This window comes from Maylandia zebra, linkage group LG6, assembly GCF_041146795.1.
Source record: "Maylandia zebra isolate NMK-2024a linkage group LG6, Mzebra_GT3a, whole genome shotgun sequence".
Taxonomy (NCBI): domain Eukaryota; kingdom Metazoa; phylum Chordata; class Actinopteri; order Cichliformes; family Cichlidae; genus Maylandia; species Maylandia zebra.
Genome location: NC_135172.1, coordinates 43556850 through 43573460, shown reverse-complemented (window position 1 = coordinate 43573460; position 16611 = coordinate 43556850). Strand labels below are relative to the sequence as shown.

Here is a 16611-nt window from a genome sequence, read left to right as displayed (position 1 = left end):
GAGGATGTAGATGGAGCACCACCCTTATTGTCCTTTACCACCACCCACACATCTGGGTTGCAGGTTGCAGACTCTGGACTTTGACCTCGCCCATGAGGAGCGGTCACATCTCATCAGACATAGATAGATTGACTGAGATGACAGGCCCTCCTGTAGATGTGGCTGAACTGGTTCCAGTGGAAAGTGGTTTGTGAGCAGCTGGGGCTGACCACAGAGTGAACGGGGAGCAGGTTTCTCTACTGAGACGCGTAGAGAAGCCAGGTGGTTAGCTTGTGTGGTGGCCATAGATGAAAACTCCAGGATAAGCTCGTCCTTCATCCTAAGGTCCTGCTTCAGTTGTCGGGTATCATCTTGTAAAAGTACGTCAGTAGGTAAAGCCCACAGACAGCTGTAGCTTCAGGGCAGCAGACAGCTAGCAGACAGGCTAAAAACAAGGCTAGCTAACAAAGCCCTGGTAACAGACTAACAAAGTTTGGAGGTTCGGCAAGAAGACGTCACAGTCTCAACACCACCCAAGAAATAGTAAAGCCTTAGAAAACACATGTGGTTTGTCCTGTTCACACACCTGCCCACTGTGGGCGTTCACAGGGATGTTTGCTGGCAAACTCTTTATAATAAAGGGAACCCGATAAAGAGAAATGTGAATATTGTGGGGAAGATGAAATAAGAGAACATTTTTTAATGTCACTGTCATAAAAATGCAGATTAGAGACAGCAACTTATTCCAATCTTAAACTGTATATGACTGATATACTGAACAGTGAAAGATGTCAGGACATCTAACACACACTGCTTGTTCTATAGCATTTTATGTGATGTCTTTGAGGGCAGGGGCATAGTGCGATAACGTGTTTGTGTAACAACCACAAGAGTGTGGGAGGAGACAGCGGTGAGAGCTGTGCAGCAAACAGCACAAACAGTGAACAAAGCAACAGTGTGTGCATGTTTGAGGGTTCCTGCAGTGGGAGACGTGATAAAAACTCAGACGCTTTGGTGTTTGGAGTAAAAATCTGCCAAAATCAGCTCTGTGATGACCTCCTGCAAAAAAGGGAGGAGCTAAAACGGCCTCTCTTGAGGATTATTCTGGTGTGTGCTACATACCAGCTGTTGGCAGTAAAGTCCAACACTGTCTGTTGTAGACCATGTGGGTCTGCCCACACCTCCCCATATGAACTCTAAGGGTCTGTTTGTTGGGTAAGCAGCGATCCTGGAGCAGGGCTTTGAATTTCAGGTGAGCTGCTCTGATGTCACAAACAACACAAACTCTTTTTGTGCTCGTTTCCCTTCAACCAGCAGCTTCTGACTGTTCTGTTCAATCTTTTGTCTAAACGTCTCGGTCACATCTTTGCTGTGAAGCTCTGTGGACTCAAAACCTCAACTTCTGTGGAAGCCTTTCTTCTTCCTCTACAAGGAACCAGATTTTCTTCCTGTCAAAGGTTATTGGTGTTACTGGTTAAATCAACCACAGGTAGCGTGATGATGATGAGAGGAGATTTACTGCAGAACTGTCTGAAAACAAACCACACGAGTAGGGATGGGTACCAGTATCTGGTGCCATTATTGCACTGGTTCTGACATAAACAGTAGTAACCAGACCGAAAACCAGCGCACATTTCGGTGCTTTATTTTCCTGAGATGTCACACACTTTGGATTCTACCCAACCATTTTACCTTTACAAGGATAGTAGGCGGGGCCAGGTACGTAAGTTCTGTTAGAGCAGAGCTACAGATTAAAAATGCCCAAGGCGAAGTGGTCAAAAGTCTGGCTGTACTTCACAGCAAAAGATGCAAACTCAGCAGCAACAAGTGCTTTAAGCTGATACTGTGATACTGTCAAAGGAGGTAACACCTCGAATCTGATGAAACACCTGGCGACGCATAGCGTTTTTCTAAAAGCCGAGAAATGCGCCGTATTTGATAGCTTGCTGCGAGACCTCACACCGAGCACATCTACTGCGGGTGTGGTGCCTATTATTGGACCCAGAGTTAGCAACATCCCCCAAAAACCCGAAGAGGAGAGTCCTGGCCCCTAGCCCTGCCAGTGTAGCAGAAATGATGAGGGTGATGATGGCAGCAGCAGCCGTTCTTCTCTGCGTGAGTAGCTTAATGTTGTTCGTGTGTAATTTACGTTGAGTAGGCTAGCCACGTTATTACATTAATGCATGTAAGGTGAACTAGCAAACATCATCATAGCTACATGCGGCTGTCTTCTTGTTTGATGGCAGATACTCCCTTCACCGTGGCCAAAAAGGCTAAAATGACCAAAGAAAAAGTGGAAAACAGTTAAACATGAGAGGTTTAGGACAAAGTTTGTGTTTTTTCCATTGTTTAAGCACTGCTTCCAGCCAAGAGTGATACCATATATGCCCCATAGCTGCAGAAAAGGCTAACATTGTTATCTTTTTACAAAAAACAGCTGAACATGGGAGGTTTTTGGACCAATTTTGTGTTCTCCATTCTTTAAGCACCGGCACCGTTTCAAAAGTACCGGTTTAGCACCGGTATCGGATAAAACCTAAACGATACCCATCCCTACACACGAGAGACAGCAGACTGCCAAACCACCGTTTCCTGTCAAACTAGCATCACTATCAGCAGAAGGTGCTGAAGAGGACACAGAAGAAACAAACGCTCTGATTCAAATCCTCATGAAAGGAAGAAAACAACACAAAGACATGATTCTGTGTGTGGGTTCCTGTAACTACATGACTGTCGTTGGTTTTCTACGACACAGACAGCAGCTTTGTAGTCAGACACAAACATTACAGCACAATGTGTTGCTTCATGATGGAAACCACAGCTCGTGTTTTGTAATGTGTTCCTCTCACAGCAGCAGCCACAGGAAGTCGCCATCAATAACAAACCTGTCAAAATAAAAGTGTCTGTTCTGCTTGTTACGCAGTGTAACACTGTAGGCCACACAAGACTGACAGGTGGCAGCTGGGCTGTTCAAATATACATGTTTCACTGTAAGAAGTAACTGTTAATGCTTCATAAAGAAGTTCAATACCTTAGAAACTCACAGGGTGCTGTGCTGAGCTGTGATTGGGCGATAGTTAGGCACTAGTGGGAACATGGCCAATGAGGCTTTGTGTTACTTCTCTGTGGATTCACGTGACCATGAAATGGGAAACATGTTCAAGTAAACAGGAAGTTTTGTGTTTTGGTTTAAAAAAGCTGTTAAATAAAAACGTGTTAATTTCAGTTGTTCTGCAGGATTTTCTAAGAACAGTGTTTAAAGTTTCTGCTTTGTCCTGTTCTTTCATTCACTTTGTACACATCAGTAATGTTGGTGAAAACACTGAAGTCAAAGCTGATTATTCCTTTCACACCAGACATTTGTGGGATTATAAGAACAAAAAGCTGTTTTTATTCTGAAGTGATGATATGACCAAACTAATGAGGAACATACAGACTGAGGTCACATATGGAGCTGGGATGTTGCACAAAAACATACCAGAGTAAATGTGAGACTTACTGTACACTGTGAGCTTATATGATGATGTGAAACCTTTTCCTGTTTTAGAGTCGACAGTATAAATCCCTGAGTCGTCCCTCTGCAGCTCTGTGAGTGTAAAGAGTCCAGAGTTTCTGTCCCACTGAAGTCTGTTCTTGTAAATGTCCTCTGATATGTCAAATTCCCCTTTAATCACATCAGCAATAATCTTTCTTCCATATAACAGATATCCTTTCTCTGGCACAGAGTCAGGTAGAGTGATTTTTCCTCCCACAGTGCCCGTCAGGTTCTTCTTCACTTCCTCAGAAGCAGAAAATCTCATCACTGTAAAATATGAAGAGATCCAACAGTCAGTGAGAACTTTAATGAAAGTGATCAGAGATCTTACAAAGAGCCACAGAAAGTAAGTGAGGATTAAATCCAGGCAACATGAAGCACGAGGAGGGTGAAGCTGATACATGTGAGCTGCATCAGTGACAGGAGGAACTCAGCCTCACACATTTTACACCAATCACAACAACTTCTTACTTTTTGATCTGGTTGTGACAAACTAAACATTTACAGCTGCAAAAAGGTCGTTGGTGTCGAATAATGTTCAAATGTCATGAAGCCACATTTTATTCACAATAGAAGATAGAAAACATTTGACATGTTTAAACTGAGAGAGCTCATTTTTAATCTGATGGCAGCAACACGTCTGTAAACGCTGGACGGGGTCATGCTTCCTCTGCAGACGTGCAGACTGATCAACTTGTTTGTTTCTGAGAAACTCGGCCTCTCGAAGGCTACGTCCAGACGTACACGGGTATTTTTGAAAACGGAGATTTTCTGTTTCCGATTAAAAAATAAATAAATAAATAAATAAATAAATAAATAAATCCCATCCACATGTAAACGCCAAAAATAAAGGAAAACGCTGCTAGGAACATGCCAAAGCAACACGTGGTGATATATTCCTAACAGTGTAGAAATGTTGGCCAATCAGAAGTCTAGAAGCCTGGGTGGGAAAGAGTGAACAAAGATGGCGCATAGAAGCAAAACTGAGTCCTGTGTGTGGAGGGACAGGAACTGTGTGTATATGTGAGCATTTAAACACTGCAGAGAGTAAAATTAACAGTAACAGTATTTTGTGTAAGGCCGCTATTGTAGAAATTAATTTCACCGAAACAATAACGTGGCGCACAGTGTGACGTCAAAATATGCGCACACCTTCGACGCCGTGTTTTCTCCGTTTTCCTCGTCCACACGTAAACGCAAAAACTGAGTTTTCAAAAATCTCCACCCTGGCAGGTTTTTAAAAGTCTCAGTTTCCTGTGATTGAAAACGCCCATGTATGTGTGGACGTAGCCTGAGGGCGTGTCCAAATTCATGGGCTGCATCCTCCTGAGGACGCATTTGTAGACCGATTACGTCACAGCAACGCGCTGAAGGCTGTCCAAATTTGTAGACTCCTCCGAATGCAGCCGACAAATGCGTCCTCCTTTTCCCCGAGTTTGAAGGATGGGTCGGGTGTGTCCTTCGTGGCGCACCATATCCCAGAATTCATAGCACGGCCCAGCCAAACTCCAGTTTTTAAAAATGGCGGCCGCTACTAAGTTTTAAAATTACTCTTATTAATCTTTCTGGGTGACAAAATAAACTCTTCTGTAGCTGTGTAAACTTCAAATATCTGCTCGGTTTATAAAGATGTTGCATATTTGCTAGTGACGTGCAATATCACTGATTTCCTTTCCGATCTGATACCAAGTAAAATTCGGGGCGGTATCAACGATACTTTGTACAAAAACATTTTTTTACTGTATCTTTTATTGTATCTCAAATTATAGCTTCATAATGATTACAGGACGTCAGGTTATTTGTTCTTGTCACTCAATGATGCAGAATTATTATATAGAAATAAAGAAAAAACTCTGAAGTTGTGCCTATTTGAACATCTTGCCTGCAGCACTAAAGGACTGTGACAGACGTCTGTCTCGCCCTGGCAGCACCTGTCCTTCTCCTCCTCTTCAGTTCACCTCAACATACGCTTGTCATATTCTGTGATATGATTTACTCTGAGGTGTCTGACGAGGTCAGTGGTGTTGCCACAACACCTCACTGTCGTGCCACATGTATGTTTGCACATAACTCCATTTACGCTCAGCCATTGTTGAGAGTGTGCACGCCGGGGCTGCCACACAGTTATACAGCCGTATTTCGCACATGACTATAAAGGCAGAAGAGGAAGTAGTTCGTTTGAATGTAGACAATCCAAATGGTATCGTTTCTTTCCACTTTGTTCCTGTAAATAATAAACTAAAAAATTACCCAAAATTAATAAATATCGATATTTTAATATGAGAATCGATTCTAGAACGTAAATTACTGGTATGGGAGGAATCTCACAAAAGTTTGTCTTAATTTTTTTTTCTCCCATGTCCCTTGCGGGGCTCCGTACTTTTGCGGTTTTGCTTCCACCACGAAAAAAAACCAAACCCCATCACACTTCATGCACAGCTCTCTCTCAGTGTATTTCAAGAACAGTTTTCCATCTAAGAATCTTTTTCTGCATTATTTGCTGCTTATTATGCACCAGTCTACTGTTGTGTTGTCATGTTTCGTCTGTGTGCAGGCAGGAGAAGGACCCAAACGCAAAACTCACGACAACAAAATTAAACTCAAAAAGCTGCTTTATTGCAGAATGGCATGGAAAACTAAACCAAACTGGGACATGGATAAACTGACACACAGGGAAACACAGCCACAAGGGAGACTACGACACACAGGGCTTAAATACACTGAGGGATAACGAGGGAATGAGAAGGAGAGCACAGCTGGGAGTAATCAGGCTGGACGAGACAAGGGAAGCAAAACTAGAAACACTGACATGAGACACGGACCTTCAAAGTAAAACAGGAAACACGCTGACCGAACTCTAAACATGTAAACTTCACAGCAACTGGGGAGACAGAACATAGGGACCTGAAACATGGTACAGAAAGGCACAGTAGACACAACATGGAACACAGGGAAGCCACATTACAAGAACTAAGCCTATGATAACCATAACTGAAACCTAGGGAAATAACAACTATAAAGATCAAAACAGCACAACCCACATGAACATAATGAACTCGCAGGGAAAGAGAAAAACTAAATACAGTGAACATAGAAACACAAGACCTCTTCAAAATAAAACAGGAAACATAAGACACAGACATGAAACACATGAAGGGCAAAGGAGACTTAACAGGGTTTGGAGGACACAAGGGGAATCTAACAACAAAGAACTATAACAACCAAGGCATGATAAAAAATGAACTTAGAAAACCTAAAGGGCTTAATCATAAACTAAAACTCCAAAACGCTGGGTCATAAGACCCAGGATCGTGACATGTGTACAGCACTGTCGGCTGCTGTTTTATAAAAACTTCATTGTATTTAAATGACTTCCAACAAGAAAGCTTAATTTCTGCTAATTATCATAATTGATTAATTTTAATTCAGATTGGAACTAAGCCTGAACCAAGATATGAACCCCAAGTTGTCCTCCAATGCCTTCATCAGAGTTACTGTGTGTGAATGTAGTTTAGTTTGCACTTGTGTTTAGAAGTGGTTGCATGAGTGGGTGTGAATGGGTGAATGAGGCATGTTGCATAGAGCGCTTTGAGGAGAGTAGAAAGCGCTGTATAAGAATCAGTCCATTTACCATCAGGTAAACTTCAGATGTTCATGGTCTTCAGTTTTTAAGGTTATCTGCTATAAAAGGCCAGAACAGGAAAATCTCCTTCATGTTTTTCTGTTTTATCCTGAGTTACTTTGACACAAAGGCCTCTGCTGTGATGTCACACCTCTGATGAAGTGTCAGCCTTCGTTTTATAGATAAATACAGCGCTTCCTCGCTGTTACGTGGTTCGCATTTTGCGGCCTCGCTGTTTCGCACATTTTGTTTGGTGCAATTCTGCATGCTTTTTTGTTTTTACAGTCATTGTGTTCTGCATGTTGATTGGTTGTAGACCATCGTCAATCTATCTCGTGCTGCGTCTCCTGTACTGTATGTTTGTAAGTTTTCTCCCCAACAAACACAATGTCATGAAATGTCGGCACCTGCAGGTTCCTTTGGCTTCATTCTACAACACTGAACTTATTTTCCTACAAAGGTTTGAACTTTGAGTGTTTAAACAAGAGAAGGAAAGTGAAAATGTTCATGTCTGTCTGAGAAAAGTGCACAAAGTGTGTAGTGAGTGGTTTTAGAGCCTTAAACCATCTATAATAATTTAAAAATAAAAAATAAAGTTTGCTACTTTGCGGATTTCACCCATTGTGGGTTATTTTTAGAACGCAACTCCCTCGATAAACGAGGGACCACTGTATATTAAACATAAAAATATGGACATGTACTCATAAATGATCAGAATTATAATATTTCTGACTGTCTGAGGCAGAATTTCCTCGATTCAAATGGAATCGAATTGATTCTAGACGATATCCAGCCTTTGGCTACGTCCACACGTACACGGGTATTTTTGAAAACGCAGATTTTTCTATGTGTTTGCACCTTTCGTCCACACGTAAACGCCGTTTTCAGTCACTGAAAACAGAGATTTTCAAAAACGCTTACAAAGGTGGAGATTTTCAAAAAACGGAGAAAACGCAGCGTCAAAGGTGTGTGCCTATTTTGACGTCACACTGTGCGACACGTTATTGTTTTGGTGAAATTAATTTCTACGATGGCAGACTTACACAAAATACTGTTACTGTTAACCCTCTGGGATCTCCGGACGCGCTGGCGCGTCAAAATCACATGACCAATTTAAGATGACACAGCTGCAGCGAGTCAAAGTCTCCATTTCAACTTGGGTCAAAAGTGCGGACTTCAAACTACATACCAGTTTTTGAATTGTGTCGATGGGCCACGTAAAACCAGAATTGTGATAAAACATACACGCAATGTTTTTATTCTGAACAAAACAGCGGCGTTTACAGCGGGAAGGACGGTAAAAACGTCATTTACGGACAGCGCTAGCAAACACTCTCCGCTTGCGAGCGAAAAAAGAAAAAGAAAAAGCACCACTTCCCTATTGGTGTTAGAGTTTACCATGTCAGCCAATCAACAAATTGATAAGGCAACATGTGACACTTGGTTGTTTGGGGAGAAGGGGAAGTTTTTAGGAGTGACACCCGCGATGGAAAGCAGGCGAGCAAAAGAAAGAGAGAGAGCGAGTTTTCATATGTGAGACATTAGTGACGTTCAGCGTGTTTGGAGGCTGTAGTTAGTGTGTTGTGTAGTTATTGTCTTGTATTGTGTGTCAGTGAGACTGCTCAATTTCACACTTTCTCCAAACAAAGCCGTCACAGGCAGATTCCAGTGTAAACGCTGTTCCCACATGGAAAACTGGACGGATGCACCTCCTGCTGTCAGACCTGCAGGTTTAGGCCTGTGCTGTTCTCCTCCGTCTTATACTGAACACAAACTATTTTTTTGGACCGGCACAAATAATTTGTGTGCCTTCTTATTTGATGCAGCACAGCTGATTGTTCTGTAAATAGATTTAAATGGTTATATAAAAACGCCTGAGGCCTTGGCTGCATTTTTAGGTAAATAGTACCATATAACTTAGTTGTTTGCAAAACTTGTGCATAATTTTTTAGAAATGTACAATTTCTATTTGCCTTTCAAGTTGTGAAAATGATTCGTTAAACATGTTTGTGGGTTTTACAGTAAAAAATTACTTTTTTCTACTCTGATTTTGAATTTTTGTCTGAATTTAGATCTTCTGTGCTAATATAGTATACCAAAATGAAAAAAATAACTTTTTTAATAAATAACTATTTTAAAAGGTGAAATATAGAGGTAAAAGTAGTCAAAAAACGGCCAAATATACCCTGGACCACAGAGGGTTAATTTTACTCTCGGCAGTGTTTAAAAGCTTACATATTCATTCATTCATTCATTCATTCATTCATTTCAGGCACAACAAATACATATATTGAACGTAAAGTGCACAAAACAAAAAATTACCTGAAAAGGAGTGGGACGAAGAAAACTTATTAAATCCCACCCCTATACTCACTCATCAACAAAAAAACAATAAGCTTCCCACAGCTACGCCCATCGTTACAACCAAACAAACCATCAAACCATCAACAGCCCCGGGCACATGCAAGCATGTCAACGGCAGCTCACAAACAACAATTAGAACCATCATAACTAAATACAGAATATATAATAATTATAAATTGTGTTACCACAGGTAACAGGCAGTAATAATTACATAGTGACAAACACACATACATACATATATATCTACACACACATGTACATACATACGCACACTTTTTCTTTTTTTTTGGAATCCATACCAGCAATGGTAAGAGAACAGACATTACAGAGCACACTAAAGCATCATTGAGTATACTGTGACCAGACCAACTGTTTGTAGAGAAATTTAAATCTATGAATATTTTTGCATTGTTTCAATTGTAAACTCAGACTGCTCCAGATTTTCACACCACATACAGACACACAAAAGCCTTTACGGGTTGTTCGAGTTCTGGGTAATTTGAATTCCCCGAAGCCTCTCACATTATAAACCTTTTCTCGAATTTCAAATATAATTTGTAAATTTGCAGGTAGAAGTTTATTAAAGGCTTTATACAAAATTATGGATGTATTGTAATTAACCAGATCCTGGAATTTAAGTAACTTTGCCTGAAGAAAGAATTTGTGAGTATGATCTAGATAACCAGCCTTGTGAATAATACGCAGTGCTCGTTTCTGTACTGTGACTAATGGATTAGTTGTATTTTTATATGTATTTCCCCACACTTCCACACAATATGTAAGATATGGAAGAACCAGGGTACAGTACAGAGTACGAAGTGCATCTTTATCAAGGAATTGTTTCACTTTGTTCAAAACTGCGAGGCTTCTGGAAATTTTGGTTTTTATGTGCCTGACGTGGGGTTTCCATGAAATTTTATTATCAATTATAACTCCCAAAAATTTGTTTTCACTCACATTATCAATTGGTACACCTTCAATGATAATTGGTAATTCTATATTATATTTTAAATTACCAAAAAACATTGCTTTAGTTTTATTTATATTTAATGATAATTTATTTATGTCCATCCCTTTTTTTATTAATTTTATCTCCCTGTTTACGGTCATTACAAGATCAGTATAATCATCGCTACTGAAAAATATGTTGGTGTCATCTGCGAACAGTATGAGTTTAAGTACTTGAGAAACATCAAAAATATCATTTATGTATACATTGAAAAGTTTTGGTCCCAACACTGACCCTTGGGGAACACCACATGTAATACCAAGTTTCTCTGAATGGTAATGCCCTATGCTAACATATTGTTCCCGACCCGTTAGGTAACTTTTTAACCAGTTACCAGCTTTCCCTCGAATACCATATCTTTCCAATTTATCCAGTAAAATTGAGTGATTGATTGTGTCGAAGGCCTTTTTGAGATCAACAAAAATACCAACTGCATATTTATTTTTATCCAGTGCATCAGTAATTTCTTCTACTGCCTCAATTATCGCCATTGAAGTGGTTCTTTGCGTTCTGAAACCATACTGACCAACATTAATTATTTGATGTTTTTCAAGGAATTTTTCTAATCTTGAATTAAAAAGTTTTTCTAGAACTTTTGAGAATTGAGGCAGTAGAGAAATAGGCCTATAATTGGTAAAACTGTGTTTGTCATTACTTTTATATAGTGGTATTACTTTCGCAATTTTCATTTTTTTTGGAAAACAACCGGACTGAAATGATAAATTACAGATATATGTTAAGGGACTAGCAATATTCAGAATAACCTGTTTAACTACAGACATATTTATGTCATGATAATCCATTGAAGACTTACTTTTACATTTTAATGTGATATTTATTACTTCTTGCTCATTTGTAGCTGAGAGGAACAGTGAAAAGGGATTTGATTTTATATTACTGATATTTTCATTTTTATGACACGGGATGTCCGCTGCTAGTTCAGGGCCAACATTTATGAAGAATTTATTGAACCCATCGACAATATTACTCATGTTGTGATTTTCACCATTTGTATCAATGAAACATTCAGGATATGATGTTCCAGAAGATGCTTGTTTAATTAAGTTATTTAACACATCCCAAGTTCCTTTTGTATTGTTTTTATTTTCATATAATCTTCTTCTATAATAAAGTTGTTTGCTCGTTCTTATAATATCAGTCAATTTATTTCTATATGCTTTATATCTTTGTTCCACTTCTTTTGTTTTTACTTTGATAAACTGTTTATACAGATTGTTTTTCTTTTTGCAAGCATTAATAATTCCTTTTGTGAGCCAAGGACTTTTTATCTTTTTTTTTCTTTGTCATGTGTTCGTTTACAGGACAATGTTTATTGTACCACATAGTGAAAATATCTAGGAAATTATTATAAGCCTTGTCCACATCTGACTCTTCATACACCGAACTCCAATCTTGTTGTGCTAAATCGAAATTGAAGGCATGAATTGCTTCTTCATTTATTGTTCGCTTTGCTATCGTAATCTTGGTATCTATTTTTTTTAAATCACAGTCACACAAAGTAAAAACTGGTAAGTGGTCAGTTATGTCACAGACAAGCAGGTCCTGTCCCTCCACACAGGACTGCTTTCTGCTTCTACCATTTCCCACCCAGGCTTTACGTCTGGACGGGATAAAAAAAAAAAACCAAAAACAAAAAACCCACACAAAAACAGAAAATCTCAGTTTTCAAAAATACCCGTGTACGTGTGGACGCAGCCTTAGTCAGCTGTGTTTCCATCTCCCTTACTGCCACTCTGTCTATTTAAGTGCTCCATCTTCCTTCGTTTGGTGTCAGGTCATCTGTCTGCTTCCTGTTTCCTGGAGCTTATTTCACGTTTTCAACTATCAGTTTTTCCAGGCTCATGTTTAGGATTGTTCATGGTTTAGGTAATAAATGGTAAATGGCCTGTATAGCGCTTTACTTAGTCCCTAAGGACCCCAAAGCTCTTTACACGTTCAGTCACCCACCCATTCAAACCCACAAAGATGTCATGCACATGCAAAAGCAGCCGATATCAAATAAAACTATACAGGTCAAATCTGTCAGCACAACCAGCTCGAGGAAGTTTTCACACTAAAAAAAAACTGTGATAACTGTGAGCTGTGCATTAAAGTTACACAGTGTGGATGAGATACTGGAGCTTGTAGGCACATCGTGCATATTTACATGTTCCTGCTGATACAAGATATTAAAGGTTTTATCTGCTGGAAATACAAACACAAGCAAACATGGTGGAAAGACTACGAGGTGCTTCTGTTGAAGAAAGACACGTTATTTGTACCGTCGTCTTTCTTACAGTGTTTCATGTTTACTGAGTCAGAGCCAGGAGGAGACTCTGAACTGGATGCAGCTCTGGATCGATGCTTAATGGCTTCTAATGTAATATTCATGTCTGCTACATCCTGTTCAGGACTCAGAGTTAGAACATTTATAACCTTCCTCAATTTCGATGGCAAACAGAGGAAGCTGTGTCCTGTAATAACACTGAGTATTAGTCTGGCTGTTGCTTGGTGATAACACAATCAGCTGTCAGTGACCAGCAGGCCAAAGAAGTGTTGGTAGTTTCCTGTTAGGCCCAGAGTTTGGTTCTCTTTACAGTCTAGTTAGTATTATTTTACTTAGATTTATCTCTGTGTGTGTGTGTGTGTGTGTGTGTGTATATATATATACTTTCAACATTTCTATTTTTAAACTTTAGATATAAACAAAAAAAGAAAAATAACACTCACACTCTACTTTCACACACCAGACGCCACAACCACCAAGCTGCTGAAAGCCAGCTGGTGAGAGGAAAGATTTAATGTCCGACAATATTTTCACGGACCGGCCTTTAAGAGGTCGCGGATAAATACGACAAATTAAAATGATCCGACCGAGACAGAAACTGGTGTTCTGTAAATATAATAATAAACACAAATTCACTGTGTAATTGTGTAACTTTATTAGCAGCGTCCTCCTGAAATGGGCCAACAACACTGAGAGTAACATCCTCCTCTCTGCCCCTTAATGCTCTCTGGTCACTATGGTAACAGGTAATCATTTCTTTCAAAATAAGACACAACTACAACACGGGAAAGACCCGGGGAAACCGAGTTAACGATAAAAGCCCTGAAAACCGTAAATTTCACACCCGAGCCTCAACTCTCCCGGCCCGGTACGGGTCCCTGACCCAGGGGTTGGGGACCGCTGTAATAGACCATAAGTCACTTTTTTTTAAGATGCCAGTTTAACCAGTCTTCACAGGGAGGGGCCGCTTTTCCCGCCAGTGTCTTAGCAAAACATTTTTTTTAGAAGTAAGTTCAGTATATCTTTAGTCACATTTTAATGTTTGTTTAACTTTTATTTTTCTATTTGAATCGTTCTTATTCCGGACGCTTTATTAAGAATTTGAATAAACAAAGTCCAAACTGAACTAAACTAGAGGTTCTTTTTATTTTAGCTTTGATTCAGACTCCAGTCGAATCATCTGAAGCTTTATGACGAACGACGCTGTGCATGTTTTTGAATCGGTTCTTTCAAACTTCAGCTCATGAAAACTGGTTCCTGCATCTTTGCTGTGACTGATGACCTTCACTGCTTCACCTTTTCTGTCCACATAAATGTTCCAACATGTTTACTGTAAAATATTATGAGTGACAACATCAGATCATCAGGTTACTTCTGCATCTCCATAGTTCAGCTAATGTGGCGTTTGGTTTATTGGTGTAAACACACCAATAAACCAACAAAAGTAATTTGATTATTTACTCTCTGCTTTTTTATTCTACTCACATGTAAGACGGAACAAAACCAAAAAACACAGTTTTGAACCTGAACAGCAAATTTTAAACACCAAAGATCTTCGATATAATTATCTGTGTCCAGTAAAAGTGTATAATTAATGCTTCTGATCATCAGCCGTCCTCAGCACTTAAACTATGAACTTTTGAAAAGAAACGTCTGAACTGAAACTCCGAATATAAAATATTACAAACGGCTCAATTAAAGACAGAGTGTCGCGGTTACAGGTCCTCAAAGATTTTATTAAAACATTTTAAACCTGGACTGTCAGGCAGTTTGATGCTGTTGATCATCGACGTGATCCAACCAAACATCCGTAAGTTTGTACACAGGCAAAGAAGTCCAACGTCCAAAACTTGAAAGTTTATGGTTCATTTATCCTGGCGAGCATTAAACAAAGATCCCCGCCCCAGTGCATGCTGGTCCTAAACCAGTCCCTTTATTTATAGAAAATGGTCCTGCGGTTCTTCCTGACTGACCGAACAAGATAAACAACAAACCAAAAACATGAAGCAAATTTTAACACAAATAAACTTTTAAATAACCCAAAAATATAAGTAAACCAACAACAAACTCAAACAAATTTCAAAATAATAAAAATAATAAAAATAAAGAACAAAGAGCTCCAACATCAGGTTTAAGCTCCTTGTTATTCTCATTATATATCCTGCCATTAGGCCTTATTATTAGTAGTTTGAAAATCATTTCCTATCATCTGTGTGCAGACGTGAACTGGGTAAACTGGGATGGACGGTCTTAAGGGAATTACAGCTGGATGGCACAAACGTTTCTGCAGCTGAACGCAGAGTGTTTAACTCTCCAGAGAGCATCAAGCACCAAATTAGGCAACATCTGTGATCTTTCTCACCCAGAGTTAAAGTCACGATCTTGGATTGATTTTTGATCAATCTCTGACTTTTGATGCTCACATCGAGTCTGTGATCCACTTTTGTTTTTTCCATTTAATCAAGTGTTGAACCAAACACGTTTTATGTTTTCTAAATGTGATGAATGTGTGTTTGTAACGTCCTCACATTCATCTATTTCCTATTCTTACTGAGACCTCTGCAGCGCTTTAATCTGCACGATCACCAGTTAATCTCACTGCTGTGTGTTTATGGACTGTGGCAGGAAGCCGGAGCAGCGAGAGATAAGTCACGTAAGCACAGGACCAAAGAACTATTGCATGTTTGAATATTAGTTTATGTTTTTTGTTCTTTGCTGCACCAAACTGCATGAAAGCTGCTGTAAAAATAAAGTTTCACTGATTATAAAGTGGTGTTCCTCAGGGTTCTGTTCTTGGTCCTCTGCTGTTCATTAACAGCCAAATATCCTTCAATAATCCTGCAGCTGACAGATATTTAAAATACCAACAAGTGCACACAGTCCCACACGAGTGTATGAATATGACCTGGATACAAGTGAGACCGATGATCAGTCCAAGTATCAGAGCTTACTGTGAGAGAGTAAAGACTACAGGAGGACAATGAGAACTTTTCCTCTTAAAGATGTTAAATGTGTCATGAAATGAATAGAAATGGAAGAACTAAATACATAAATCTGTATGTGAGAAACAGCACGTTGCACTTTTAAATCTGTGTTTTGTTGGTTAATAAAAAATAAACCTGCAGTTTAAACACTTGCAGCTCATCGAGAGTCGCTCTGTGAAGCTGCTTTAATAGAAACCTCTTAGTGACGAGGCCGCTCGTTTCTACTGTTTTTCTACTTTGACCTGTTTCACGGACGCAGCCCGTGTACGTGTTAATCTGTAGATCATCGTCTTTATGTAGAAGAGGATTTCTATATAAATAACACTGAATTGAAAATGATAAAACACTTTAAACGCAAAGTGCTGCACACTGGAAGTAAATAACCAAACTACAGTTAGTCTCTGCGAGCATCACAGCCCGTCTCATCTCTGTCACAGTGAAATGCAGCTGCTGTAAACTCACCAATCAGAAGGACAATAAGTCTCATACTTGACTCCATCGCAGAGTTAAACGGAGACGGTCATGACCAAATATCCCTGCTGCTGTGTCTCCTCACAAGCTGTCCGTCAAAGAAACTCTTTTTGAAAACAAGAGGAAAAAATATCGTAATTAATTCATTTTAATTCAGACTGGAACTAAGCCTGACCCATAGAAGCACTGGCTTAGTGCAAAACGCACCGAGTCTGCAAACAAGCTTCAGCTGGCAGACTCCTCCTCCTATACACGCTATAATGGGAAAACGCCGCGAGGTGAAGAAAACACGAGTCATCATGGGGAACTTTGTAAAAGAACCAGAGGATCTCAGTGGCGCTGTGATGGTGGATGTTACTG

At 39.6% G+C, this 16611-nt stretch overlaps 1 protein-coding gene across 4 annotated transcripts in view; it reads right to left on the bottom strand.

Annotated features, from left to right (window-relative positions):
* LOC105940875 (SLAM family member 7) overlaps window positions 1-16583 on the bottom strand; it is a 31137-nt gene extending 14554 nt beyond the window's left edge. For 2 of the 4 annotated variants that reach the window (XM_076885302.1, XM_024802880.2), the window contains exons 1-2: window positions 16243-16452; window positions 3479-3781 (exon numbers count right to left, since the gene is read on the bottom strand). In XM_076885302.1, coding sequence (XP_076741417.1) covers window positions 3479-3781; window positions 16243-16279 — 340 coding nt within the window. In that variant the 5' untranslated portion in view covers window positions 16280-16452. The other 2 variants (XM_076885303.1, XM_076885305.1) reach the window with 2 other exon arrangements.
* Between the last annotated feature and the right edge of the window lie 28 nt (window positions 16584-16611).